Raw genomic sequence first — 26,235 nt, 5'->3', positions numbered from 1 at the left:
AGTGAGGCAGAGCCTCATCCTGATGGAAAATGGGGATGTTGGAGATTTTGCAGCTGTGGGAAAAACCATTCCATCATTGTGTCCATGATTATACCATCATTTCCATTTGATGGATCTTTGGCAAAAAGGAACTGATGAAGACCTGTGTGCTTCACGTGGCACAAAAGATTTACTTTCAGTGAATCCCTGAAAAGTTCCATTGTAAGATGTTGTTTTTCAATGTCCCACATATGTGGAGGTTATGATCCATTTTTCTACTTTTTGCACTTCCCTGTGACCCTGAAACCTGCAGCAAGACCTGTATCAATTTGTGTTAACAGTCTCAATGTGGGCTTGCAACAGGTTAAACAGGTTAGTCTCCATTTATGGAAAATGCTCCAGATGGTAGGCTGAGGGATGCCTTCCTTAATTTCCACATCCTGGGACTTTTGTAAACAAGGACACGAATTTGCCTCACTGCTTCCTCTGCAGATGTGGCTGCCCTGTGTTCTTTTAAGATGTATCCTTTCTGTTCCATCTCATTGCACCAATGGTAATGGTGACTGCTGGGTATGTATTCACTGTCTGGTAACGCATGACCTTTGCACTGCAGCAATACAACCAACTTCAGCAGACTCCAACATACAAAATTAAGTGTCGAAGAGAAACTCTACAAATTGGTGCACATCACATTTATGTATAAATGTTACTGATGTTACTGAATAATAAAATTTTGAAAGCAGTCAATTCTTTTATTGTTCTGTACACTGCTTAAACAGATATAAAATAATTAAACACATGAACAGAAGGGATACACATAAACTTCCATTTGGTGCTTGCTTCTGCTGAGGGAAGGGCAGGAATAGGAGGAGGACAAGAATGGGTCTCAACTGTGTCAACTGTATCTTGAAAAAAAAAAAACAAAACAATGGAGGCAAATGTGGCAAAATGTTAACGTATTTTAGATCTGAGTACCTAGTGAGTATTATTTTCTGGATTTTTCTATATGTTTGATGTAGTTATTACTTTTGTTAAATGAGTAATAAAATGGATCAGCTCTGTGAGGAAAAAAATCAAAAGGCAAAGCCTGTAATGGTAACTCTTTGAGCTCACAAGCAATGAATTTGTGTTACAGAGGTATACTTCAACGACAGCCTCCCATGCACTTTGTCATAACCAGTTGAGAGGAGACAGGACAAGAAAAAGCTGCCGTTGAGAACAAAATCAGGGCTGGGAGAGCAGCAAGACCTCACCCAACCTCTATTCATCCTGTAACCTCCATGGGAACCAGTGAGGGGAGGGGACGGAGACCTAGAGACCTGGGGAAGAAGGAAGAGGCAAGTACCAGGAAGCACTGGCATCTGCAACACTAAGTGGTAAATTAGAGAGAGAGAGAGAGAGAGAGAGAGAGAGAGAAAGGGGAGGGGGAGGAGGAGGGAGAGAGAATATGAATTAGAAGCCTAGCAGCCAAGATACAAGAGTATCAGTCAATCTAGGATGGTAATTTAGACATAAATGCCATCATGACAAATGTATGGTAGTCCGGGCCCAATAAGTATATGTACCTTTTTCTGCCCTTAAACACTTTTAATGAATCCTGTCATTTTAGGCTCTAGGGATAAAAATCAGGTTCTCTTGGCCCTCAAATAATATATACTTCTGCCATGGCTACAACATATGAAACATCTACAACAAAAATATATAGCTAACATTTATTGAACGTCTTCTTTATGCCGAGCAGCATCCAAAGCATTTCATGTATTAATTCATTTAATCTTCACAACAGTCTTATGATATATGGATTAATAGTCTTATTACTATTTTACAGACAAGGAAATGGACATACAGAGAGGTTAAGAACCTTACCCAGGAACACACAACTAGTAAAGGCAGAGTCAGGATTTGAACTCAATCTGATGGTGGGACCCAAGCTTTTAACCGTGACACTAAAAAAAAAACTTGTAGTGAACATACTGCAAAGTACCCTGAATCTAGGTCTGAATTGTGACTCTAGCACATATGACCTGGGTGATTCTGCACATATCCTTCAAATTTTCTCAAACAGCTTATTTTAGTGTTGTGGAAAGTCTCAGGTGATAGAACAAATCACACAGCAATTACATCTACCACAATTATGACTGTAAACGGGCCTAAAAAATGTGACAAGGATTTCCTTGAGAGCATCCATCCCCATAGGCTTCTTAATCTTTATACCTAACACCACTGGACTCAACTACAACGTCAACCTCAGTACCAAGATCAAGGGAGTCCTTCATTGGAAGGGACTTAAGAAGTTTTTGGTAATTCAGGATTGAGCTCTAACAATTGGATTTAATCCCAGTTCTAAAATTAAGACTCTATCCTTATCCCTACACTTCTGAGTTCTACCTGTTCTCCTATACTTTTTCTAGTCCTAAAGACTTACTATGTGCCATATGTTTGGCATATATTATCACATTCAACCCCAGAACACTATGAGGTAGGTTATTACTGCACTATTTGACAGATGAAGAAACTGAAGAGAGAGGTTAAAATGCCCAAAGTCATTTAACAGTGCCAGAATTCGAAGATGAACACAGGTCAACTGGCTGCAAAGGCCATTGTTTTTCCTCTGTAATAAGCAATTTTCAAGTTGTGTTAAGATTCCGTGGAGAATCAAGGGCTGTCAAAGACTGAAGAGACGGAAGGGCATATGGCTCATCTCACTCTTACAGATATATGTAGTATGCTGATTGCCACATACTCCGGACTCCACGCAATTCTTTTATGCCTTCCTGCCTGCCTGGGCTTCCTTCTCCGATCACTTAGAGATCTTAACTCAGTCACCCACAACCCAAGATACCCTCCTCTTCAGAAGATATTTCTTTCCCAGGCTACCCCAGCATGTTTCTTTTAACTTTCCACTCCTAAGTCTGCCATCAAATAACAGGAAGTACTCATAAAAGTCATTTTTAAAATGGCCACCATTATATATAAGTAGCAGTATCAACTCTGCCACAGTATGGAAGCAGATTAATTCGGCTCACATAATCTAAAATGTTGGATAACCCTCTAGATCATTTGTCTTGAGAATTAATTTTAGAACATATTTGTACTTCGAGAAAAATGTGACTGACTTATAACCAGAAATATCAACAGCAACCTTTAGTCTGACACGAAACCTCGTTAAATGTCACTAGCAAAATACAATAATTATCACTACCATGCAGTATTGTGAGTACTCAGTTTCCTTCCTTTTAAAGCCAGATAACTAAACACCACAGAGGTGCTGCCACTGTAATTCTCAAAGTATCCATACAGCACCTGCATAAGAATCTCCTGCAGCACTATTTATAAATGCAGATTCCTGGGCCCCAAGAGCAACCTAAGGAATCAAAATTTCTGTGAGATCAAGAAATCTGCATATCTTCACAAGCTCATCTAGGTATTAGTCTGAAAATCAACAGTACATATCCATTTCATTTTTTCTACTATTTAAAGGAGACATTAGTTAAAACCATCTTTGGTTAAAACATTTTGCCGATACTTAAAATTGCACATATGTAGAGTGTTTGTCAGTATGTGTTTGAAAACATTTAGGCGACAATAATATTGATCAAAAGCAATACCTCTAAATAAAACTTCACTTTTTAGAAAGAGCTTTAGGATAGTGAAGGGAGTTATTAACCAAGGGTTAATGATAAACTAACTAGTCTTCACTCAATATAGCAGTCCACACACTTTATTCAGCAATGTAACAAGAGAGAAGTTCCATTTTGATAGACATAAGGCAGATACAGGGTAGATCTCCAGGGTACATCCTTTATACAGAATAACAAATAACTTCAGGTTGCACAACATGTGGTAGGCATTTGTCGCATACCAACAGCCATTCCTTGCTTATCCCTTCCTAAAAGAGCCCTGATTTTATTAGGGGACACAATATATCCTACCCAGGCATTGCTCACCCCATTCCCCTTTGCCAGGCCTCTCAGGCTCTCTTGTGAACCAGTACCTTCTAATGAGATTTAAGAAGAAAATCTGCAAGGGACTTCAGAGAAATATTTTTTTCCCAAATAAAAAAGACTTGAAAGGAAAAAGCATTCTGTGTCCTACTTCCAGCCTTTGATTGGGAATGAAATGTCTGTAACAGCAACAGCCACGCTGTACTCACTGGGGAAACAACTATAAGGACAAAAAGCTTCCATAAGGATCCCAGGGGGGGAAGAACAGAAAGAGCCTGGGACCTTATGAACATTGTTGAGCCGCTACACAAGCACTAAATTATCTAGTATCTCAAGAGGGATTTTACAATTGTTCAGTGGCCTCTGAGATGTTTTCAACAGATTTTTCTACGTTTCTCCTATACTGTGGTTCCATGATTCTCATAAACAAGTGAAGACGAGAATGTGGTCAATGTCCAGCAAAACATTCTTAGTTCTGAGAGAGATGCTTCCCTTAGACTGTTCATAGTATCTATGGAGTCAAGCTTGATACCTCCTTTCATCATCTATCTCGTATCATAGTATAAGTACTTTTCCATTTCCAGGGGAAGACATTCTAAGTTCAGTCACCACAAAGACAGGATAGTCTTTGCTTATGCAGAGCCAAGTGAATATAGATAATGGTATTTCTGTACGTTTTTGTATAACCTATGTAAGTGTTACCACGGGTTAATGTATAAGAGATGGAATTTAGAACAATGTAGTTTCTTATTAAAATATCTAGCTGTTTTACTGGAATAATCTACAATCCAGCTATTAAGGATGCTTTCCCACAAAAGTTATCACGAGAAGTATCATTATGGTACACACAGTATAGGGCCTCTCCTCCAGGACTACCCTGTCATATGTCCACAATAAGGCTGTGGAGCTTTCTAGGAGGGGTAAGCAAATTCCAAAACATAGGGAACATGGATTAGACTGGTTCTAGATGAACGGTCTGGCTGGAATACTAACTAAATTCATGCTGAACAAAATATGTGTAGACCATGGGAGCAGATCCAACAATTTAATAAGCAGGTCCCCAAGGTAGTGACGGTCTATATCATATTTAGAAAGGAGTCTTTCTTCCATCTTCCTTGGGCTACGAGTACAAAACTCTAGAGTCTCCATGATTTTGAATGTTTAAGAAGTTATTTGTTTTGGCCAAGTTTTTTGTTCAAGGTTTTATCTGTTCTGGTCAAGATTAACTGCAATGCAGGGTTAAAACCAGCTACTCTAGAGTCATGGATCCTTTTTCTAACCAGTGGAGGACCCAGAAGAAATGGGTGGCAAGCTTTTTCAAAGGTCCATCTGGTAAGATTTTGGGGAGCCCACTCAAGTGGGAAAGACCAAGGAAGAACAAGACTTCTATTAGCAGGGTTATCAGGGTAACACTCAGGGCAATAATCAGCTCTGTTAATACGGTCTAAGAATACTTGGTAACATTCATTTTCAACAAGTTCAGTCTGGTACAACCAATGGCCTAGTTCTAAACTAGGGAACCACTGTTGTCCACAGTCAGGGCAATGTGAATTATCTGAGAACATCTGGGCCTAGAAAAACAACACAGAAAGCAATGTAACAGTAAGAGGCAACAATGACACAGATACCCAAATAACCAGGTCCTATTACAGGTCTGGTTTAGCAATGTCTCAGTCTGAAAATACTTGGCAACCAGAGTTAAATTTGGCTTGCACCTCCGTGCAATTCTTCAAGATTTCGTTGTCTGTTTTTCACTCAACTGCAACTCAGTCTCTGAACCCAGGGACCGATTTCGTCTATAATGTTGTCAGTCGCTTATTAGCAGCACAGATCTCAGAATAGTTCCTTGAAATCCCAGCTTCTCAAGAAAAGATGGGGCTCTAGTCTAAATTAGTTATTTCTCCTTGTGTGTTATCAGCTGGTGGTATCATGCAGAGGCACTCGGCTTACTCTGCTTTGCTGGTAAATTATTTCGTCTCCTTGGTGAAACAGAGGAGCGGACAGGTCCAATGGGTCTTTTGTGGGCGCTGGCACTTGTTGTTGTAATACAGGTACCCAAGTCTTAATGCCTTGGCACTTTACAGTGATGGAGGGGGGTCAGGAAAACCTGGTAGAGTCCTCTTGAGCGTGGATCCAATGAAGTCTTTCTTGGGAGGACCTTAATCAGGACACAGAGAAGTAGCTGATGTTGAGTTGGTTGGAGGGTCTGGAAATGCTTCACATACCTGTAAATGATAAAACTTCAGACGACTCATATGGGCTTTGAGTTGCTCACAATATTATTAGAAACATGCATTTGGAAATCATTTGAGCCAGTCAAGGTGGATGAGAATTGTCTTGTGGGTTTCTCCATGACAATTTTATATGGGTTCAAACCAATGTATCTGTTGGGAGTTATGCTTATTTTGGGCACTGGAAGGGTTTTGGTTCATTTAAGATTTGTATTAGCTTAGTATTTTCAGGACTAGATTTCTTTTTGCTAACTCCTTTTGCATTTTAGTAATAATAAAGTCTGTATAATCATGTTTAATCTGGTAAAACTTTGAGATTTCTTGTGTATCTCTTCTGTGAAATGGGTGACATATGTGATATTCCTGTAATGTGTGGGATAACATTAACAATGGTGACAGCCTTTCTACAACAGACTTCAATCCATCCAGGAAAATGCTTACAAAATCATCAGGAAATATCGTTAAAAGCTAACTATAGGAAGTTGGAGGCAATCCTTTTGAAGGCTGAAAAAGAAACCACGAGGGACAGGTCTTATTACCCACATCTATCTTTATAGGTTTATGCACATTATAATGTTTAATAAGGCAAGTCAGGTATAGTCTTGAGCAATAGTCCTGAGCAATTCTTGGAAAATATTTAGAAAATAAGTTGGAATTTATAGATACTATCATCATTTTTATACTCCTTCATGACACTGAATGCAACAAATAAATAAGGTCGGGTACTAGGATGTATGGAACAACTGCATAGCCACCTAGAAAGTACTATGTGCCAGAGTACAACATATACCTTGTTTTTCTGCAGTGTTTTGTGAGTTCTGAGGCTTGATCCTGTGAGAGCACTAAGGGACACAGGGAAAGGTGTGAGTGCTAAGACTATATAAAGATTTGGCCTGAAAAGCAGAGGAGTGAAAGCCTTAGTTGTGGTTTGGCCGAAGCATCTTCCTTACAGACTATCAACGGTAGCTGTGATTCTCAGATTTTAAAATGGCAAGTTTAAAAGGTAACTGAAGAGTTTCTGACAGTGCTGCAACACAGGGCTCCTATTCTGATGGGAGCCCCAGATGAGGTGACAAAGTCAGTAAATATACTGATGTACTTTTTGAGGTTAGGTAACAATGGATGGGTGCGGGCTACCAATTCAGCTCCTCATTCGAAGTGAACAACAGAAGGGATGCAGGGATCCTGACTTAACAACCTTTATGGTGACAACACTGAACAGCTGAGGGTCCACTGACAAGAGCACCAAAGTAAGTTTCAGTTATTGAATTGGGAAACCTTGCAGGTCCAGTACGTGGAACAAATGAATAAAGCCACACAATCGTGGGGCTCAACATAAAAGTCACTAGTAGAGTTATATGGCTAAGTCTAACACTGAAAAGATAAGGAATTGTGGATTTTTGGCGCGAAACGGGAATATGCAATTGAAAGCACAAGACAGTATTCCACATCCACCAGACTGGCAAAAATCAACAAGTCTGACAATGGGGACTGCATACTCTCGGTAAAACCACCCCTCCCCCAGGACTCCATGTCTCCACTGGCAGCGTCAAGAGCCAGACCTAAAGCTCCAAGTACTCAAAATAAACCCACCCTTCCCCCAACCTTCATTTCTCAACTTCAAGAGTCCACAAAGCACTAGAGACCCAAGTATTCCTGAATTCAAGAACTCTAGTTTTCCTCATGTTTCAGACAAGACAGCCCCTCCCCTGATCCTCTAAACCACTATGGGCCAAGAGTCAGAAAGGGACCCCAAAGCACTAAGTGCTCAGAGTAAGATTACTTATCACCAGCCTCTTCCCTCATTCCTAAGCCTTACCACTGATAGGTGAAGAGGGCCTCCTGAAATGCTCCTGGCAAGATTCTCAAACTCCACTCCCACCCCCCACCCACAGCTTCACTGACATTATCAGCTTGAAAGCACCAGGCCCAACCAAGCTCATCATACCTGTATCTCTGTTTATGCTGACCACTAAATAAAGCCCAGGGCCTCGGAGTTGTACTTCATCCCCTGAGTCTCGAATCCCCATATAGATCCAAGAGCAGCCGAGATAACGTCCCCTCTCCTTGCTTTGTTGTTTCCATTTTGATATAGTAAACATTTTAGCCATTTGTCTGTACTGAAACATAAAATCCCTGAGAATAGGGCTTTTTGGCTTTTTATTTACCCAAGTAAATAAGGTTGTATGGAACAACTGCACAGCCACCTACAAAGTACTATGTGTCAGAGAAGTACTCGTTTTTATGTGCCCAAAAAACATAAATGGTAAATACAAATAACTTGAATCCTTACACTCTAACAATAGGAGCATAAATTAGTACAACCACTTTTGGAATTAATTTGGCATTATCTAATAAGGCTGAAGGTGTGCATTTCCTAGAACTCTGTAATTCCACTCTTAGGTATATAACCCAGAAAATTTGCACATCTGCATTTGAAAACATGAATGTAAATATTCACGGTAGTACTGCATGTAACAGCCAAACAGCCAAAATGACTATGAACAGTAAAATGGATAAACAAATCGAGGTAGGTATATCTTGTTTTATTGCACTTTCCTTTACTGTGCTTCTCACATACTGCATTTCTTAAAAATTGAAGGTTTGCAGCAACCCTGCATCAAGCAAGTCTATCACTATCATTTTTCCAACAGCATCTGCTCACTTCGTGTCTCTGTGTCACATTTTGGAAATCCTCACAATATTTCAAACTTTCTCATTATTATTATCATATTTGTAACAGTGATCTATGATCACTGATCTTTTATGTTACCGCTGTAAGTGTTTCGAGGTGCCAGAAACCACACCCATGTAAGACACTGAACTTAATAAATGTTGTGTGTGTTCTGACTGCTTCATTGACTGGCTGTTTCCCCATCTCTCTTCCTCTCCTCAGGCCTCCCTATTCCCTAAGACACAACAATATTGAAATTAGGCCAATTAATAATCATACAATGATCCCCAAATGTTCAAGTGAGAGGAAGAGCTGCACATCTCTCATTTAAATCAAAAGCTAGAAATGAGTAAGCTTACTGAGAAAGGCATATAGAAAGCTGAGACAGGCTGAAAATCAGGCCTCTTGCACCAAACAGCAGAGTTGTGAAAGTGAAGGAAGTTCTGGAAGAAAATGAAAAATGCTGCTCCAGTGAACACTCAAGTGCTATGAAAGTGAAACAGCCTTACTGCTGATACGGAGACAGTATGAGTGGTCTGGATAGAAGATCAAACCAGCCACAGCGTTCCCTCTGGCCAAAGCCCAGTAGAGCAAAATCCTCACTGACTAATTCTATGCAGGCTGAGAGAGGTGAGGAAGCTGCACGAGGAAAGTCTGAAGCTAGCAGAGGTTGGCTCAAGAGGTTTAAGGCAAGAGGCCGTCTCCGCAAGATCAAAGTGCAACGTGAAGCAGCAGGTGCTGGTGTAGGTGCTGCAGTAAGTGAACCCGAAGATCCAGCTAACTTACTTAATGAAGGTGGTCACGCTAACAACAGGTTTGCAATGTAGATTAAAACAGCCTTCTATTGGAAGAAGATGCCATCTAGAACTTTCACAGCTAGAGAGAGAAGTCCATCCCTGGCTTCAAAGCTTCAAAGGACAGGCTGACTCTCTTGTTAGGGACTAATGCAGCTGGTAACTTGAAGTTGAAGCAAAAGGCTTCTTTTTCCCCCATTCCAAAAATCCTAGGGCCCTTAAGAATTATGCTGGCTACTCTGTCTTTGCTATATAAATGGAACAAAGTCTGGATGACAGCACATCTGTTTACAATATGGCTTACTGAATATTTTAAGCCCGCTGTTGAGACCTACTGCTCAAAGAGATTTCTTTCAAAATATTACTGGTCATTAATGATGCACCTGGTCACTCAAGGGCTCTGAGGAATATGTACAATGAGATTAACGTTACTTTCATGCTTGCTAACACAATGTCAATTCTGCAGTCCATGAATCAAGGAGTAACTTAGACTTTCAAGTCTTATTATTTCCTTTTTTTTTTTTTTTCAAGTCTTATTATTTCAAAAGTATGTTTTGTAAGGCCATGGCTGCCACAGAGAATGATTCCTCTGATGGATCTGGGCAAAGTAAAATGAAAACCTTCTGGAAATGATTCACCATTTTAGATGCTATTAACAACATTCCTGATTGATGAGAAGAGGCCAAAACATCAATATTAACAGGATTCTGGAAGTTGGTCCCAATCCTCACAGATGACTGAGAAGTTCAAGACTTCAGTGGAGGAAGTAACTGTAGATGTGGTAGAAAACATCAAGAGAACTAGAATTAGGAGTAAAGCCTGAAGATGTGAGTGCACTGCTATAATTTCATAATAAAACTTTAATGGATGAAGGAGTTGCTTCTTATGGATGAGCAAAGCAATCCGTAGAGATGGTTTCTTGAGATGCAATCTACTCCTGCGAAGATTGTTGAAATGACAAAAGATATAGAATATTACATAAACTTTGCTGATAAAGCAGTGGCCCAGTTTAAGAGGATTCACTACAGTGCTGAAAAGAAGTTCTAGTGTGGGTAACATGCTACCAAACAGCATCACATGCTACCAAGAAATCATTCATGAAAGGAAGAATCAATGGATGCATCAAACTTCACTGTTGTTTTTTAAGAAATTGCCATAGCCATCCCAATTTTCAGTAACTGCCACCCTAATCAGTCAGCAGCCATCAACATCAAGGTAAGACCCTCCTGGCACTTGTTGGGATGAGCACTAGGTGTTGTATGTAAGCCAATTTGACAATCAATTATATTAAAAAAATAAAGGTAAGACCCTCCACCAGCAAAACGATTATGACTCACTAAAAGCTCAAATAATGGTTAGCATTTTTTAGCAATAAAGGTATGTACACTTAAAGAAAACATAATGCTATTGCATAATTAACGTACTATGGTACAAACATAACTTTTATATGCGCTGGAACCAAAAATCTGATTTGACTTACATTATTGAGATATATGCTTTACTGCAGTGGTAGGTAAAAAGTCTTCACTAGTCTCCAAAGTATGCCTGTATTACGTACATATACACACAGATGAAACTCAAGAATATTAACCTAAAAAAACTGAAAGTAGTGGAACCCCCCCCCACACAAACTTACACATTTTCATTTACATCAAGTTTCAATATATTATTTAGGAATAAATATTCAATAAAGCTAAAAAGAAAACAACAAACACAAGGAGAATTGTTACTTTTGATGGGAGAGAAAAGGGGATGGGATTGGGAAGGGTATACAGAATATTTCAAATATTGTCACAAATATTTTTTTAACTCTTTGGAGGCACAAGGTTCACTGTATCATAAAACCTAATTGCTTACAGAATCTCTATTCAATGTTATAATTTTTAAAAAGATTAGAGTGGAAATACTAATGGGCTAGAAAAAGAGATTAATAGGCAGAACCAAAATTTCACATTGTGGACCAGAAGAGCAGCAGCAGTTACTTTGCCCAGAGGGTGGCTAATATACTGAGGACCAAAAAAAGCATTACAGAAGGATACAGATCTTAGTTTTTCTTATAAAATTGTAAATAACTCTCTCTTCACAGAAATGAGACCTACCTAATACTGATATGGAAAAGAAAGTTTACCTAGGCATACTCCCATAAAGACATGCATCGTTTTGCAGGGACATTATTTCATATGGTGCTTTTGTACTAAATTAGAAAAAGGAACCCTTCTTCTAAGTAAGTTGTAGCCCAGAAAACCTCACTTGGCCAGGTATTCAATAGTAATCCTCTGTAAGATAATAATGCTTACTAACAATAACTAACGCCGAGTGCCATTGTCTGTTCTGAGCATTTTACGTGTATTAACTCATGTAATCCTTAGAATAATCAATTTTATGGTAAGGAAACAGAGAGGTTGAGCAACTTGCAAAGGTCACACAGGTCACTGCAGAAAAATAAGTATTTGAATCCAGGCAGACTGGTTCCACAGCCTGTACTCCTAGCTACTATAAGACACAGCCTTTTTGAAGTAGGAACAGTTAAGCTTTAAGAAGCCTCTTCATATATATGAGCTGTTTGCTGCTCTTCAACAGTGTGTATATACTGAGGTAGGGGTGGAGAAAATCACCTATCGCAATTTTCCACTTTCACACAGTAAGATCTAGGATAGGTTTAGGGGGTCCTGCATCCACTGAAATTACATACAAAATGTTTTATGTACACATGTGTTTTTTTCCTAGAAAGAGGTATTTTTAGACTCCCAAAGGAATCTGACGTAGTTCAAAACCATTACGTGTTAATGGTTCCCAATCATTTTACTACCAAATGCAATTTTTATTCCTAGCACACCCTTCCTCAGATCTCATTTTGGAAGGATGTCTAAACAATCAGCATTCCTGTAATAATTTCATTTTCTCATTTGTATTAATTAGACATCTGGGGCTTCTGGGTGGCTCAGTCGGTTAAGTGTCTGATTTCAGCTCAGGTCATGGTCTCACAGTTCCGGAGTTCAAGCCCTACGTTGGGTTCTGTGGTGACAGCTCAGCGCCTGGAGCCTGCTTCGGATTCTGTCTCCCTCTCTTTTTGCCCCTTGCCTGCTCACACTCTCTCTCTCTCTCTCAAAAATAAAATAAACATTAAAAAAATTTATTAGACATCTGCCAATGTCAATCTGCCAATCAGAACTTCTAAGAAAGAAAGAAGATAGTGTTACTGGCACTGGTTAAGAAATTTTCAGTATTTTAAATTACAGATAAATAGTCAAAATTCCTCTATCATCAAGTTGGAAAGATTTAGATATTCTGGATTTGTTTCCTTCCTCAATTCCATTATTAGCTTAAGTTAAAAGTAGCTGATTTAAAGTAAATATGATTACTATTAGGCTTGTAGAAATACTGAAAATACCTTGAGAACCACCATTAATTACTCTGATTATTAAACGTAATTTTTTAAGTTCCTGAGGAAAGCAACCATGTACTAGGCCCAAAGCCACGTACTGTGGATACATAGAGAAAATCTTACAGGACTTCTACGTGTCCAGGGAATCCAGAAAGGAAACCTACTTTGGGTAAAGGCTAAATGCCTTCAGATAGATATAAAAAGATTGCATGTAGAGTTCCTAGGAAATTCTGGAAGGCCCATAGAAAAAGCAAGGTTTTCAAACAAATCTTTTAACCAACAACAGTTTTAAAAGCCAAAGTTTAAAGAGTTTCTCCACTGCATAAATGTCATACAAATGAAAAACACAAATCAGGTTTTTTGGTAAGAACTAAAGTAAATTTATAATTCTTCCTGAAACTTTATTAGAAGAAAATTTAGAAAACAGCACTTTAACTGAAAAATGAAAATGCAACTCTAATTTTTTTTTTAATTTTTTTTAAGTTTATTTATTTTTGGGACAGAGAGAGACAGAGCATGAACGGGGGAGGGTCAGAGAGAGAAGGAGACACAGAATCCAAAACAGGCTCCAGGCTCCGAGCTGTCAGCACAGAGCCTGACGCGGGGCTCAAACTCACGGACCGCGAGATCATGACCTGAGCCGAAGTCGGCCACTCAACCGACTGAGCCACCCAGGCACCCCAATGCAACTCTATTTGATCCACTGAAATGTATATCTACTAATAATGGCAGCTTAATACATACTAATCACCTTCATTAAATATTTTGATTCTATTTTATTCTTCACTATTTCCTGAATAGATGTTAGGAAGCAAGCTCAAATCTGCCTATGACAGATAAGAATTGTCTCATTCTTTTTATCATATGATAATCTAAGTCTCAGACTGAGTCAGGATTGGGGTGACTTCTCCAGGAAAACATATCCCTCAGACTACAGCCTTAGCTAACTCTCCACATGATACATAAAATCAAAAGGCAGAAACACAAGGGCACCTGGGTGGCCCAGTCGGTTAAGTGTCCGACTTTGGCTCAGGGTATGATCTCAAGGTTCGTGGGTTTGGGCCCTGTGTCGGGTTCTGTGCTGACAGCTCAGAGTCTAGAGCCTACTTCAGACTCTGTCTCCCTAGCTCTCTGCCCCTCCCCCACTCGTGCTCAGGATGTCTCTCTCTCTCTCTCAAAAATAAATATTAAAAAAAAAAAAAACAACAAAAAATGTAAATGCTTTAAACCCTGAATTCCTATTTTGAATATTTTTTTCCCATGGAATATTATATCCTAAGGCTAACCAATAATCAAAAATGTCCACTTTTTATAGAAAACAATATCTCTGATACATTTCATACACAAACTCAAATCTTTCAAGTTTCATATTTTGTAACTAGTTTAGAATTTAGATGACAGGAGATTAAGGAGTATGGGCATAAAAAGGAACTTCTTTTTAAGTTCACATAATCTAAAATAATTCTGTTAAAAGTTTATTATGAAAATAAATGCTCCTTAAAGAAGTCTTCAGATTGTTTTGTGAGGAACTAGCTCTAATCTGGCAGTCTTGAGATCAGTAGAGAAGACATATGGATGACAATTTCAGTGCTACTTACCACATACACTGTTCCCTCTTATGAAGAACACACAGGCCGAACAAAAAAAAATTCTATCCTGAGTTAGAAAACAGCTGCAGAGTGTTCTCCCCTCACCCCAGGAACTGACAGATAAAACAGGTGTATGTATGGATTGCTAGCATACCTTAAAGGGGAACAACTGCTTTAGACATTTATTGGTACATTTCAACTGACCTTGCCCTAATGGACCAAAAGCCATCCTTCAAATTCTGTTACAGTTTCGATTTCAAACACCAGCAGTCAAACCTTTAAGGTTAATATGAGTCATTCAATAGTGAGACTCAGTGCCAAGCTTAAGTATTTCTATACTTATACCAGCTATTTGTCTGTATTTCAAACTAAATTTCTAAGGCTTTCTAAGTCTTGCCCACTCCTCTGTACCATATTTGTTGTCATAATATGTTTGTATTATTTTCACAGTTTCCCACAACTTCCCAGTATTTCTATTAATTGGTACTTCCATATATTTGAAAGGGAATTTGAAAAAGTACTAAAGAAAAAGAAGTACTCCAATTACTTCCTTAGGTAACTGTTTCTTAAATAAGGACTAAATGCCTGGAACAGTTCAAATATCATACATATTTTCTGAGTAAAGACACTTCCTTTCCTTCTTATCCTTTTTACCCTTCTTAGTCCCTCCCAACTCCCCTGACTTGTAGTTCAGATTTGGGTGGACTAAGTACAGGCAGTAAGCAAAGCACAAAGGATCAAAGAGTTTGCTAATATTTGGGTACACTAATGGATTCCCAGTTTTAGCTCAACTCCGCTAATCACCTTTACTATCTACATTAAGTCAACACATTTGTATTAAACTTTTTATTTTGAATATATTGTATTTTTTTAAAGAGGTGTAAGTAATCTCTACACCCAACATGGAGCCTGAACTCAAAACCCCAAGATCAAGAGTCACATGCTCTAATGACTGAGCCAGCCAGGCACCCTAATGATATATATTTTTTAACATTTTATTTTTAAATAATCTCTATATCCAATGTGGGGCTCAAACTCACAACTCCAAGATCAACAGTTGTACACTCTACCAACTGACAGACAGCTAAGCACCCCTTGAACTAATTTTAAACTTACAGAAAAGTTGCAAAAATATTGCAGAGTTCTCTTACATCCTTTATCTAGTTTCTCCCAAAGTCAGTATCTCATAAAATTGAAGTACAATTATAAAAACCAAGAATCATTGGTTTTTATCAGCTAAACTACAGACTGTTCAAATTTCACCAGTTTCTTTATTAATGTTGTTTTTCTGTTCCAGGTACAACCTGGGATCTCATATTGCACTTAATTGTTAGTTCTCCTGCGTCTCCAAACTGAGACAGTTCCTCAATCTGTAATTTATAGTTTCTTGTCTTTTGTGACCTTTTAGTCTTTGTGACCTTGACACTTTTTTGAAAAGTAATGGTCACTTATTCTGTCTGATGATCCTCAATCTGGGTTTATATAATGTTTTTGCATTCATTTTGTTGCTCCAACTTTGGCCATTAGGAGCTCCTTCAAGTTGGCTCCTGTGTGCCTTCAACCAGGACCCTCAACTTTTTTGATCATTTCCTGAATTTCAAGCACTACAAGATGTTCCAGGCTCCCTGTCCCAGCCCTGGAGTCAACTATGTCTCCAAAAATCCTAGTTCTTTTTATCAAAAAACAGTGTTCAAAAACCAGTTTCACTTCAAGCCAACAATTTGGACAGCCACCACTAGTATTTGTTTCCTTACTAAACTTATTAACTGGAAATCATCAGTGTCATGTTGGAGCATGTTAGAAATGCACATTTTTGGGCCCCACCCCAGACCTACTTAAACCAGAATCTCTGAGAGGCTGGTGCAGGAGTTTGTGTTTTAAGAGGTTCACCAGATCATTCTAATGTTTCACCACAAAGTCTGAGAAACACCGCTTTAAAGAATAGTTTTCCTGGGGCGCCTGGGTGGCTCAGTCGGTTGAGCGGCCGACTTCGGCTCAGGTCACGATCTCGTGGTCTGTGAGTTCAAGCCCCGCGTCGGGCTCTGTGCTGACAGCTCGGAGCCTGGAGCCTGTTTCCGATTCTGTGTCTCCCTCTTTCTGACCCTCCCCCGTTCATGCTCTGTCTCTCTCTGGCTCAAAAATAAATAAACGTTTAAAAAAAAAAAAAAAAGAATAGTTTTCCGGCACTATAAACCCTATGTTTATCTCTAATAAAAAAAGTTTACTGTTAATAATTCATCTTGTATATAAATCATACTTTCATTGATACAATTAATAAAACTATAGGTGAATGCCTCTTCTGTTCAGGCACTCAACACTTCCCTATTCTTCATCATTTTCCTATAAAAACTGTTTTTAATGTGGTCACAGTAGTTACAAATACTGTTACTTTTATATACAGAGAAATTGTAGGTCAGCCTCCAGGATCAATTCCTGCCTACATAAAGGACCTAAAATCCACACACTGAAGCTGCAAAAATAAACCCCTTGCAGCACTCTCCTCTGAAGTAAGACTGCCTAGGCCTGACCGACTGCTCCAGTACCTGGCTTGAACTCTTCTCTATGCCTTCATTTTCTTAACCACAAAAAGGAGTAACACTACCTAGAAGAAAGAGGCACTGTAAGAGTTAACGAGCAGCATTTGCCATAATGAGGGCACACAAGAAGCCCTCAAAAACTATTAAATAAAAGTGTCACTAGAGGTTTTTATTACTTTTATTATTTTAATATTTATTTTTGAGACACACACACACACACACACACACACACACACACACACACCACAAGCGAGCAGGGCAGGGGAAGAGAAGGAGATACAGAATCCAAAGTAGCAGGCTCCAGGCTCTGAGGTATCACCGCAGAAGCCGGTGTGGGGCTGGAATTCACGGATCAGGAGATTGTGACCTGAGCTGAAGTTGGACACCTAATCAACTGAGCCACCCAGGGGCCTAGAGATTGTATTTTTTGAAATGAGGAGAGCAAATGGAAACCGTGTTAAAAGAAAATTATGCTGTTTCTTCACTAGATCAGAATAAAGGCAGACCCAGACAGCTTTATTTACAGAACTAAAACAAAACTCTCAGAACTAAAACAAAACTCTCAGAAGTTAACCAATCTTTTAAATTTGACTTTCTGCAAAAAAGGTTATTACATTCACATTACACATGCCCACGATCAAGGGCTAAACGAGAGGGGTGTGTGTGTGTGTGTGTGTGTGTGTGTGTGTGATCTTTTGAAAAAAATTTTTAATGTTTATTCATTTTCGAGAGACAGACCGTGAGCAGGGGAGAGGCAGAGAAAGAGGGAGACACAGAATCTGAAGCAGGCTCCAGGCTCTGAGCTGTCGACAGAGACCCATGAGGGACTTGAACTCATGAACCAGGGATCATGACCTGAGCCGGACAGATGCTTAACCCACTGAACCACCCAGGTGCCCCACAATTTAATCTTTTGAAGTATTATAATTATAGGTGGATTTTCTTCCTATTCTGATTACCAAAATCATGGTGTTAGTAAAGAGGAAAACAGCCCAATTTCCCATCTGCTGGGTCCTTAAACTATCCCATTTAATACTCCAAATAACCCTATGAATCTCTAACTTTGCAGACAAGGAAAGGCGATCAGAGCAATACAGTAACCTGCCCAAGTCACACAGTGACAGAACAGGAATTCAAACACAGCTCTCACTCCAAATTCTATGCTTATAACCAATGTTGGGGACACTGTTCTTTATTCACAAAATGCTTGATTTGCTGTACAAAACTTGTGATAAAGTATAGTCACTCTACGGAATTATCTCTTGTGGGACACAATAGTAGTCATAAGATGTAGAATACTAATTAAATTTTAACACAATTAAAATTCTAAATGCGAAATGAGTAACAGCAGAAGCAGATAGGGAGTCTCTGAGCAAACTTCCCCTTAGGAAATTCAAGAGGCATTTCAGAGAAACGTAGATTTCCATGGTATAGTTTAAAATAACTTCTCAGGCAAAAACAAATTATATACAAGACACAACACCTTATTAAAATACTCAATAATCCTCAAATATTATTAACTAACTTCATAAGTTACTGTATTCATGAGTTATAGGAGCTCTCAGGCTTGTATTATCTCTATGCTAGTAAGAAAAACAAATGAAATAGAGCTTAAATGAGTCATTCGTGGTTATGTGATAAAGCAGCAACAAAACTGGTAATCAAGTTGTGGACTCTGCCTTCAGCATAATAAACATTACTGAGAAGAGGTGCTCACTTAAAAGTTTCCATAGCAAATGTCAGATTTTCAAGCCTTTCTAATCTATACAGACTCCTGAGATTTTTAGTTCTTCTACCATGAAATTCCTTTTCTCATTAAATGATTTTCCACTGACCATTTATATGCTAATCATGTGCTTAAAAAATAAAACTGGTAAATATGGATAGATTCCACGGCCCTAATTCTTAAAAAAAAAAAAAAAAAAAAAAAAAGACAAAGATTTCTCATACAGATCTAAAATAAAATGTTTTAAAGTCTAAAAACCGGTAAAACTAAAAGTGGTATATAGAATCAGATTAAGATAACTCATTCCTGTAACCGTGTATAAAGTCTAACAAACACTACTGATAAAGTAGAGAATACTACACACTTTCTTCTTTTTCCTCTCACTCCCTGCCCCACTTTTTTAGGGAGTACTATACACTTTCTTGAAGAAAGAAAAGAGTAAACTTTCTCAAAAGGTATGAAATACAACTGAGAATACGTACATAATACATAAACAAATGAGTAATTGTAGCGTCTAACTAAACTTCAACCTTGGCCCTTTTTAGCACCATTAAGGCTAAAAAAAAGGTGGGGCAGGGAGGTGGCACTACTTTATAAGGACTGAGATGACGTAGGATGAGATCCTGCTAAGCACGCAGGTAAAGGGAGTAATCACCACCCGCAGTGGTAGTCAGATATCCCGTTTACATTTTGAGCCTTATAGAAATTCTGCTTCTCGTCTCAAAGTCCAACCCAAACATTTATTCCCACCTTAATTCTGTTTAACGTTTACAAGACTCTGCTTCTCTTCTTTTACTTCCAAAAAAAAAAAAAAAAAATACGCCCCCAACCTTCCCCATTTAAGGTTTTTGCTGTAGGGAGGTGGGGGCGGGGAGGGATCGTTTTGGAAAAATCTTTCTAAAGAAGCTTTCAGATCAAATATTAACACATGTAAAAGTTGTATATACATTTTACTTACTTACAAATTCTAGCAGGGTCTTAAATCGTCGACTGTCAACGTCTGGAGAGCCCTTCGGTGTTCTTTTTGCCCCACAACGCCGGGCTGCACCCCACCTCGGACGTGGAGGATCAGAACGTCGTCCCGGTCCCAGTCCACGTGACGAAGACCTTCGTGGGGAGGAGAGGGACGCACGGAATGCTGGGACTGGTAGTCGGCCCGCCCCTCCTCCTCCCCAGTCTGCACGCCCCTCTCTCCACTCCCCACCCGCTGGCCAATGCCAGGGTGAGAGGCGTGGCGAATGCGCACCACAGAACAGCCCGGGACCATATCCCTGCAATCCTACAGGAAAGCGCGCATCTCTGCAAGACACCGCGGAACAACCCATGGAACCAATACTGTGAGGACACTACCCAATAATGCCCAGTACCAGTTAGACATGGCTTGGAACTTGGCCTCTACCTTTACAAGGTGAGTGTCCTCAAACGAGTTGCTTAATCTAACCCTCAGTCTGCTCCTGTCAAACGGGGACAAGGCTACTTACAAACCTCATTTGTCCGTAAACATGCTAATGTACCTAACGGTACCTGCTAAGTTATAGTAATAAATGATGAAAAATAAATATTTTGGTCAATCCCATAAATGTGCAGATTGAGAGATGGCAAGGAATTTAGCGAAGAACACACGATTGGTTAGAGGCAAATAAGTCTAAATCTCCTGTACCTGACGTACACTAACTCAAAACAACACAGAAGAAACCTACTCTCCTAAAGCTCAGTTTCCCTTTCCTCTTTTTTTTTCTGTAACACTTCTGACCAAAACACTATTTTACTTTGATTTTTATCTGACCCCCGTGGAATATAAACTCCAAGGCAGGGAGGGTTGACTTTGGTCTACTCTTTCACTACCATATCCCCAGTACCTAGAAGAGGGATTGTGTAGTACATTGCAGAAGATAAATATTTATTCGATTAATGATTCTTTATGTGGTGGTGATTTTTGGTGCCTTCATCTCTCAATCATTCTCTTTCAGCAAAAGTCACAGGATTCCTAAATACTGTTTAATAATTGACTGCAATTTCTAAATCAATAAAGAATAAGTGGAACAGTATTTACTATATCCTACTCATTTCATTGAATTTAACTTCACTTAATTTCAGTCTAACACTTCCAGCTAGACATTTTCATTTGCAGTAACTGTCTAAAATACTTTCCATTTGCTTGTGAGAGTGGGAAATAAACGGAGTTGGCTACTATTTCTTGAACTTGCTTTAATATTTTAATTTTTTCCTTATTAGAAAAGAACAGGGGCGCCTGGGTGGCTCAGTCGGTTAAGTGTCCGACTTCAGCTCGGGTCATGATCTCACAGTCCATGAGTTCGAGCCCCGCGTTGGGCTCTGTGCTGACAGCTCGGAGCCTGGTGTCTGCTTCGGATTCTGTGTCTCCCTCTCTCGACCCTCCTCCATTCATGTTCTGTCTCTCTCTGTCTCAAAAATGAAAAAAATATTAAAAAAAAGAAAAGAAAGAAAGAAAGAAAAGAACAGTGTTGGGGCCCCTGGGTGGCTCAGTAGGTTAAGTGACTTCGGCTCAGGTCATGATCTCACAGTTCATGGGTTCAAGCCCCTCGTCGGGCTCTGTGCTGACAACTCAGAGCCTGGAGCCTGCTTCAGATTCTGTGTCTCCCTCTCTCTCTGCCCCTCCCCTGCTCATACTCCGTCTTCTTCAAAAATAAATAAAATGTTAAAAAAAAAAAAAAAAAGGAACAGTGTTGCCTTTCTGCTAAGATAATAGAGTTATTTCCCTATCTGACCAGATAGGTGATGATGCACAATGAATTGATAAATGCTTTCTCAGTAACTAGATTTCTGCTTACCCTAAAAACAACAACAAAAAAAAACCTTCATATACAAAAATTACATTATTTTAAAATAAACTGTGTACTTTAAAATAGCTGCTTTAAGGGTGCTCGGGTAGCTCAGTCACTTAAGCGTCCAATTGGGTTCAGGTCATGATCTCATGGTTCATGGGTTCGAGCCTGCACTGGGCTCCAAGCTGCCAGCGCAGAGCCTGCTTGGAATTATAGCTCTCTTCCTGTCTGCCTCTTCCCAACTCACACTTTCTCTCTCTCAAAATAAATCCATAAACTTAAAAAAATAAAGAAAAGAGCTGTTTTAGAAATCCAGCGTCAACAACACTAGATTTCTAGACTCAGGCATAACAGCTAGGTATACAAATTGATGCCATTTAATCTGAATTATAATTTTTAATAGAGATCTTCCCTAATATATGGCAAATACCCTAAGGCTAAAGAATACACTCATTATTTATCAAACATTTACGTTGGTACAGAATAGATGTTTGATAAATATATGAATTAAATGAGTGTATTCTTTGTTATAATCATTTCTTCTCTAACCTGTCTTCTCTTTCCAGCCACTGAATTCCTCCACATCTCTCACGTTCCCAAAGTAATTGTTTAACAACCAGAGCTCATGCCCCCTCTTGGTAATGGTGACCCAGCAAACCCCTTCCACTACTGGCTATGAATCTACTGCCTCTAACGTCAAGTCTTTTGGGGCCACTCTTACAGTTTGGAAAACATCTACAGCAGAATATCTGGTTTCATAAGAGTTTAGCCTCACTTCACAGTTAGTGATAAATGTTGGTATTTGTAAGATTGCTAGGAGTGGGAGACAATCCTAGCCTATGCCAGGGCTAGGATTATGGATTATTATCTAGACCAAAGAGGGAAAACCCTAAGCAAATATACGTGTTAATGTTAAAGCTACCATGCCTCTGACTTTACTTAATGTTCTCATGATTTGTTTCTTTGGAAAGTGAAAGCCATTAGTTTCTTTCCTAAGCTTTTACAAGCATTTTAAAATTTCAAAACACCACCATACTGATTATTCAACAGGTAGAACCTCTCATCTTCTGATTATTCAGCAACATGTAGAACCTCTTGTCCTTTGTTTTTAAATATGTCCCCAAACCTAAGTTTTAAAGTTTGTATCCAAAGTATCTATATAGAGACTATACTGGTACATGTTTTAAAGACGTACTTAATATGCACTGATGTTCATAATATGAACTTTGTATATTAACACTATTAAAGTTTTATATCCTTTAAAAATTACATGAAAGAATTTTTACAATTATATGTTAATGAGCACTATAATAGGCACCTTACAGAGAAAGGGTTACTTAAATCGTGAATAAAAGCCAGGTATTACCAAGTATCAGTACTTTTCAGCATTTTATCGGAAAAGAATTAAGACTCACAAATTTTCCACATACAATACCATTTATCCCAAGCGGACAAAGGAGAATACGCTTTTAATTTTCCCTTAAAAAGTTAAAAAAAAAACAAAAAACAGCATCTCCTTTGATACTGTTCCTCCAGCTTCTTTGGCTATATTGTATATTGTAAACAGAACTAAACTACTGATCCTAACAGTCTAAAACCTAGGTGACTCTCTAAAGCATGTAACTATCTAGCCAAATGTATGGACAATTAGTGAAAATATAATACACCTGAGGCTTTCATTAAATTGAAATCTGTGCCCAGTTTAAGCAAACGAGTCACTGAAAAACATTCTAAGGTGATTTAAAATACTTGAAATAAACATCTTCCAAAATTTCAGAATGACTCAGTAATTGGTTTCCAAAATTACAATTTCTTAAACCTACTCACTAAAATAAGTTCTAGAAAGTCTTCCAAGACAACTGTATATGTTTGAGGGAACAATCTTTTCTCTCAATTATTGACTTTCTATATGTCTAAATTTGGCTAGTTACTGCAGATTATCCACATCTGTAAATATGAAGAGTTGAAACAAACAGCTTTTATCATGCTTTCTTATTCAATAAACTAAACGCAAGAAACCCTAAAATCAAAGTCAGTAGATCAAGTCATGCCCAGAATCAAAATAAGAATGGGCCATAAGTTAAAATTACAGCGCTCTTATTTCATCAAAGTTATTTGTTCATCTCTCAACGTCCATAACACAGCACTAATGTTTCTGAACAGTGCTGCTGGAATACAGCTTTAACACGAAAGCCAGGAATAAGACTGCATACATTCTGCAAATGGAAATCTACTCGAGCGTATACCTGCAGATACGACTTTGCACTCTCAACAGGTGACTCAAAATTTAAAACTGGCTGCCTTCACAAGGGGCTTAAAAACTAAGAAATTTCCAAGAAAAGATAGCCCTTGCAAAAGGATCTTTATATCATCACTCCAGTAATAAGTTTGGAAAGGCATGGCTAAGGTAGCCGTCGACCAAAAAGGTTCCAGGAAAACTGCGCAACAGCCTGGGGGCGAGGACTGAAACTTCTCCCCACCTCCCCCCCCCCCCCCCACTTTCGCTCGGCCTTCCCCCAGAAACTCGGAAGAGGGGGCCAGGACCGGCGTCTCCTGCGTGCGGGCAACAGTTGCCACGAGCAGCTGGGCTCAGGAAAGGCAATTTGCCCAGCCAGTTGTCCCTTCTCCGTCGTCCCCTCCCACCTTCCCCCAAGGCCAAGGACAGCGACGTCGTCCTCCCTCTTCTCCTCCTCTTTGGTGCCTTCAGCCAGGAGGCGGGAGTGACCCGCAGCAGCTGACCCAGCATAGGCACTGCCTCTCCCACAGCCCTCAGGACACACCATGGGCCCAGAGGCGGGTTTGCAGCACAGCAGCGACGACGCAGGCGGAGGCCACGGCGACTCTCAACTGCCTCCCTGACCGCCGCGAGCACCGCCCGACACCCCGAAAAGTCGTCGCCACCCACGGCAGGAGAATCTAGGGACCCCAAATCCACCTTCGCGATCGACTCAAGCTACGTCAACAACTATGGCGGGCGACGGGAGGCGGGAGGAGCCGGGGAGGGAAGGATGGGGGCTATACGTCACACCCCGGCCCCCCTTGCGGGAGGGTAGGCGCCGGCTCGCCCCTCAAAATGGCGGCGGCAGTGACGCGCCTGCGTACGGAATTCCTTCGCCGTCGCGCCCCGGCCGGCGGGAAGTGAGGTTCTCGGAAGAGCCGCCAGAAGTGTACGGCGACTTCGAGCCCCGGGTAGCCAAGGAAAAGTCCCCGGCGAGAAGACGAGTCCCGCTAGAAGAGTTCCGGCCTGATTCTGAGAAAGAGGAAGTGAGAGAAAGCGCCTACTACCTTCGTTCTCGGCAGAGGAGGCAGCCGCGACTCCAGGAAGCCGAGGAGATGAAGACGCGAAGGACTACCCGTCTACAGCAGCAGCAGTCACAGCAGCCTCTGCTAGAGCCGTCTCCGGTTACGACCAGGAGAGGGTTACGGGACTCTCATTCCTCTGAAGGTGAGACCGACGGAGGTAACAGTCTCCACCGCGAGCCGGGGAGCGAGCGCAGGCGCGCGGGCGCGAGCGGTGTGTGCGCGTGTCTGGCGGGCGTAAGCTCCCGCCCAGCTCATCCCCGCCGGGGCTCCAGTGGCTCCGCGGCGCGGATAGACGGGCGCCCCCACGCGGGGTCCGCCCCCACCGCAGGCGGGCAAGAGGTGCAGGCGGCTGAGGGTTGGGTAGGCAGTCGTGCTGAGCGACCTGATCCGGGAGCTCTGCGCATCCCTGTGCGTCGAGCAGGGGCGTCCCGAATTGCCTTTATCTGCAGGCCGTCACGGAGAGTGGACGAGTTAGGTGGCAGGCGCGACATCAAAACACTTGGGACTCCGTTTCACTTCAGTTTCCTCTGTCCTGCGGATGTTGCTACCAAAGCCACTTCCATTTCCTCCTTTAACTCTGAAAAGCCAGAAGTCCCTAGCTGAGAGTTATGGTTCTAATGTAACCTTCCAGTCTTTTTCCACCGCTACCCAGGTCAGGGGAGAGGGAAGGGAAATTTGGGGAGTGGGCGTTTCAAGGGATAGAGTAGTTGATGAATTGATTGAGACCCCTCCCAGGTACTTACACCGAGGTGGGCTAAGTCAATTATCCTGAACTTTGAGCTGATCGCTCTGTCTTACGTGTGGTGATCTCTGCAAAAATTCGCCACTTGAGGTTCCTCCGTGTAACCTCATTGGTTAAGTAGCTTGACGAAACAGGATTCTTAGTTTTTATCTAAATGGGCCAAAAGGATGTTGACAAAGTGAGCGTATAGTTTTAGGTAAGTCACAGGTGAATCAACTCCGTTAAGCCATCCTCTCCCACCCACCTCCCTCTTCCCCTTCTAATCCTGAGTCACAGGTGAAGTTTTGTTTTAGCCCCACGTAAGGCACCTATGAGGTAAAAATCCGAGGGTTTGAATCACAATGGGATTACATAATTAGCGGTAAACCATTGATGGCCAGGAAAAGGAGGTGGATTTTCAGCTCAGAGCAGTCATAGGCAGCACGTACCTATTGACACCTGAAGTGCTGACACGTTTGGAGATGCGTTGATGTGGAAAACTTTATGTTAAAGGTGTGTAAGTTACTACTGGGTGTAGGTACTCAAGA

The 26,235-nt window shown here is 40.4% G+C and overlaps 3 protein-coding genes across 7 annotated transcripts in view; 1 reads left to right on the top strand and 2 right to left on the bottom strand.

Moving 5' to 3' along the window:
* Positions 1-19,907, bottom strand: part of LOC125925272 (torsin-1A-interacting protein 2-like) — a 34,483-nt gene extending 14,576 nt beyond the window's left edge. Inside the window, exon 1 of the mRNA XM_049634151.1 lies at positions 19,818-19,907. The gene's annotated coding sequence lies outside the window, so the exon portion shown is untranslated. The remainder of the gene's footprint in view (positions 1-19,817) is intronic.
* LOC125925274 (torsin-1A-interacting protein 2) lies at positions 1,678-25,796 on the bottom strand. 4 transcript variants are annotated; one of them, XM_049634155.1, is made up of 2 exons: positions 25,710-25,796; positions 1,678-6,148 (listed from the first exon to the last, which is right to left on the bottom strand). In XM_049634155.1, exon 2 carries the CDS (start codon positions 5,486-5,488, stop codon positions 5,093-5,095), a length of 396 nt encoding a protein of 131 aa, XP_049490112.1. In that variant the 5' UTR covers positions 5,489-6,148; positions 25,710-25,796; the 3' UTR covers positions 1,678-5,092. The 4 variants fall into 4 exon arrangements, with proteins under 4 accessions (XP_049490112.1, XP_049490111.1, XP_049490110.1 ...); XM_049634154.1 differs by lacking the exon at positions 25,710-25,796 and adding an exon at positions 24,949-25,033; XM_049634153.1 differs by lacking the exon at positions 25,710-25,796 and adding an exon at positions 19,822-19,911.
* Positions 24,196-26,235, top strand: part of TOR1AIP1 (torsin 1A interacting protein 1) — a 43,434-nt gene continuing 41,394 nt past the window's right edge. Inside the window, exon 1 of one of the 2 annotated variants that reach the window (XM_049634148.1) lies at positions 24,196-25,108. In XM_049634148.1, the coding sequence (XP_049490105.1) occupies positions 24,631-25,108 (478 nt within the window). In that variant the 5' untranslated portion in view covers positions 24,196-24,630. The remainder of the gene's footprint in view (positions 25,109-26,235) is intronic. The other variant, XM_049634149.1, reaches the window with a different exon arrangement.

Source organism: Panthera uncia, chromosome F1 (assembly GCF_023721935.1).
Source record: "Panthera uncia isolate 11264 chromosome F1, Puncia_PCG_1.0, whole genome shotgun sequence".
NCBI classification, from domain to species: Eukaryota; Metazoa; Chordata; class Mammalia; order Carnivora; family Felidae; genus Panthera; species Panthera uncia.
Note: the sequence above shows the minus strand (reverse complement) of the source record. Positions and strands in the feature narration are given on the sequence as shown.

Coding starts and splice junctions, on each gene's coding strand:
- LOC125925274 (XM_049634155.1), bottom strand. CDS start 5,488: ATGTTCTCAGATAATTCACATTGCCCTGACTGTGGACAACAGTGGTTC.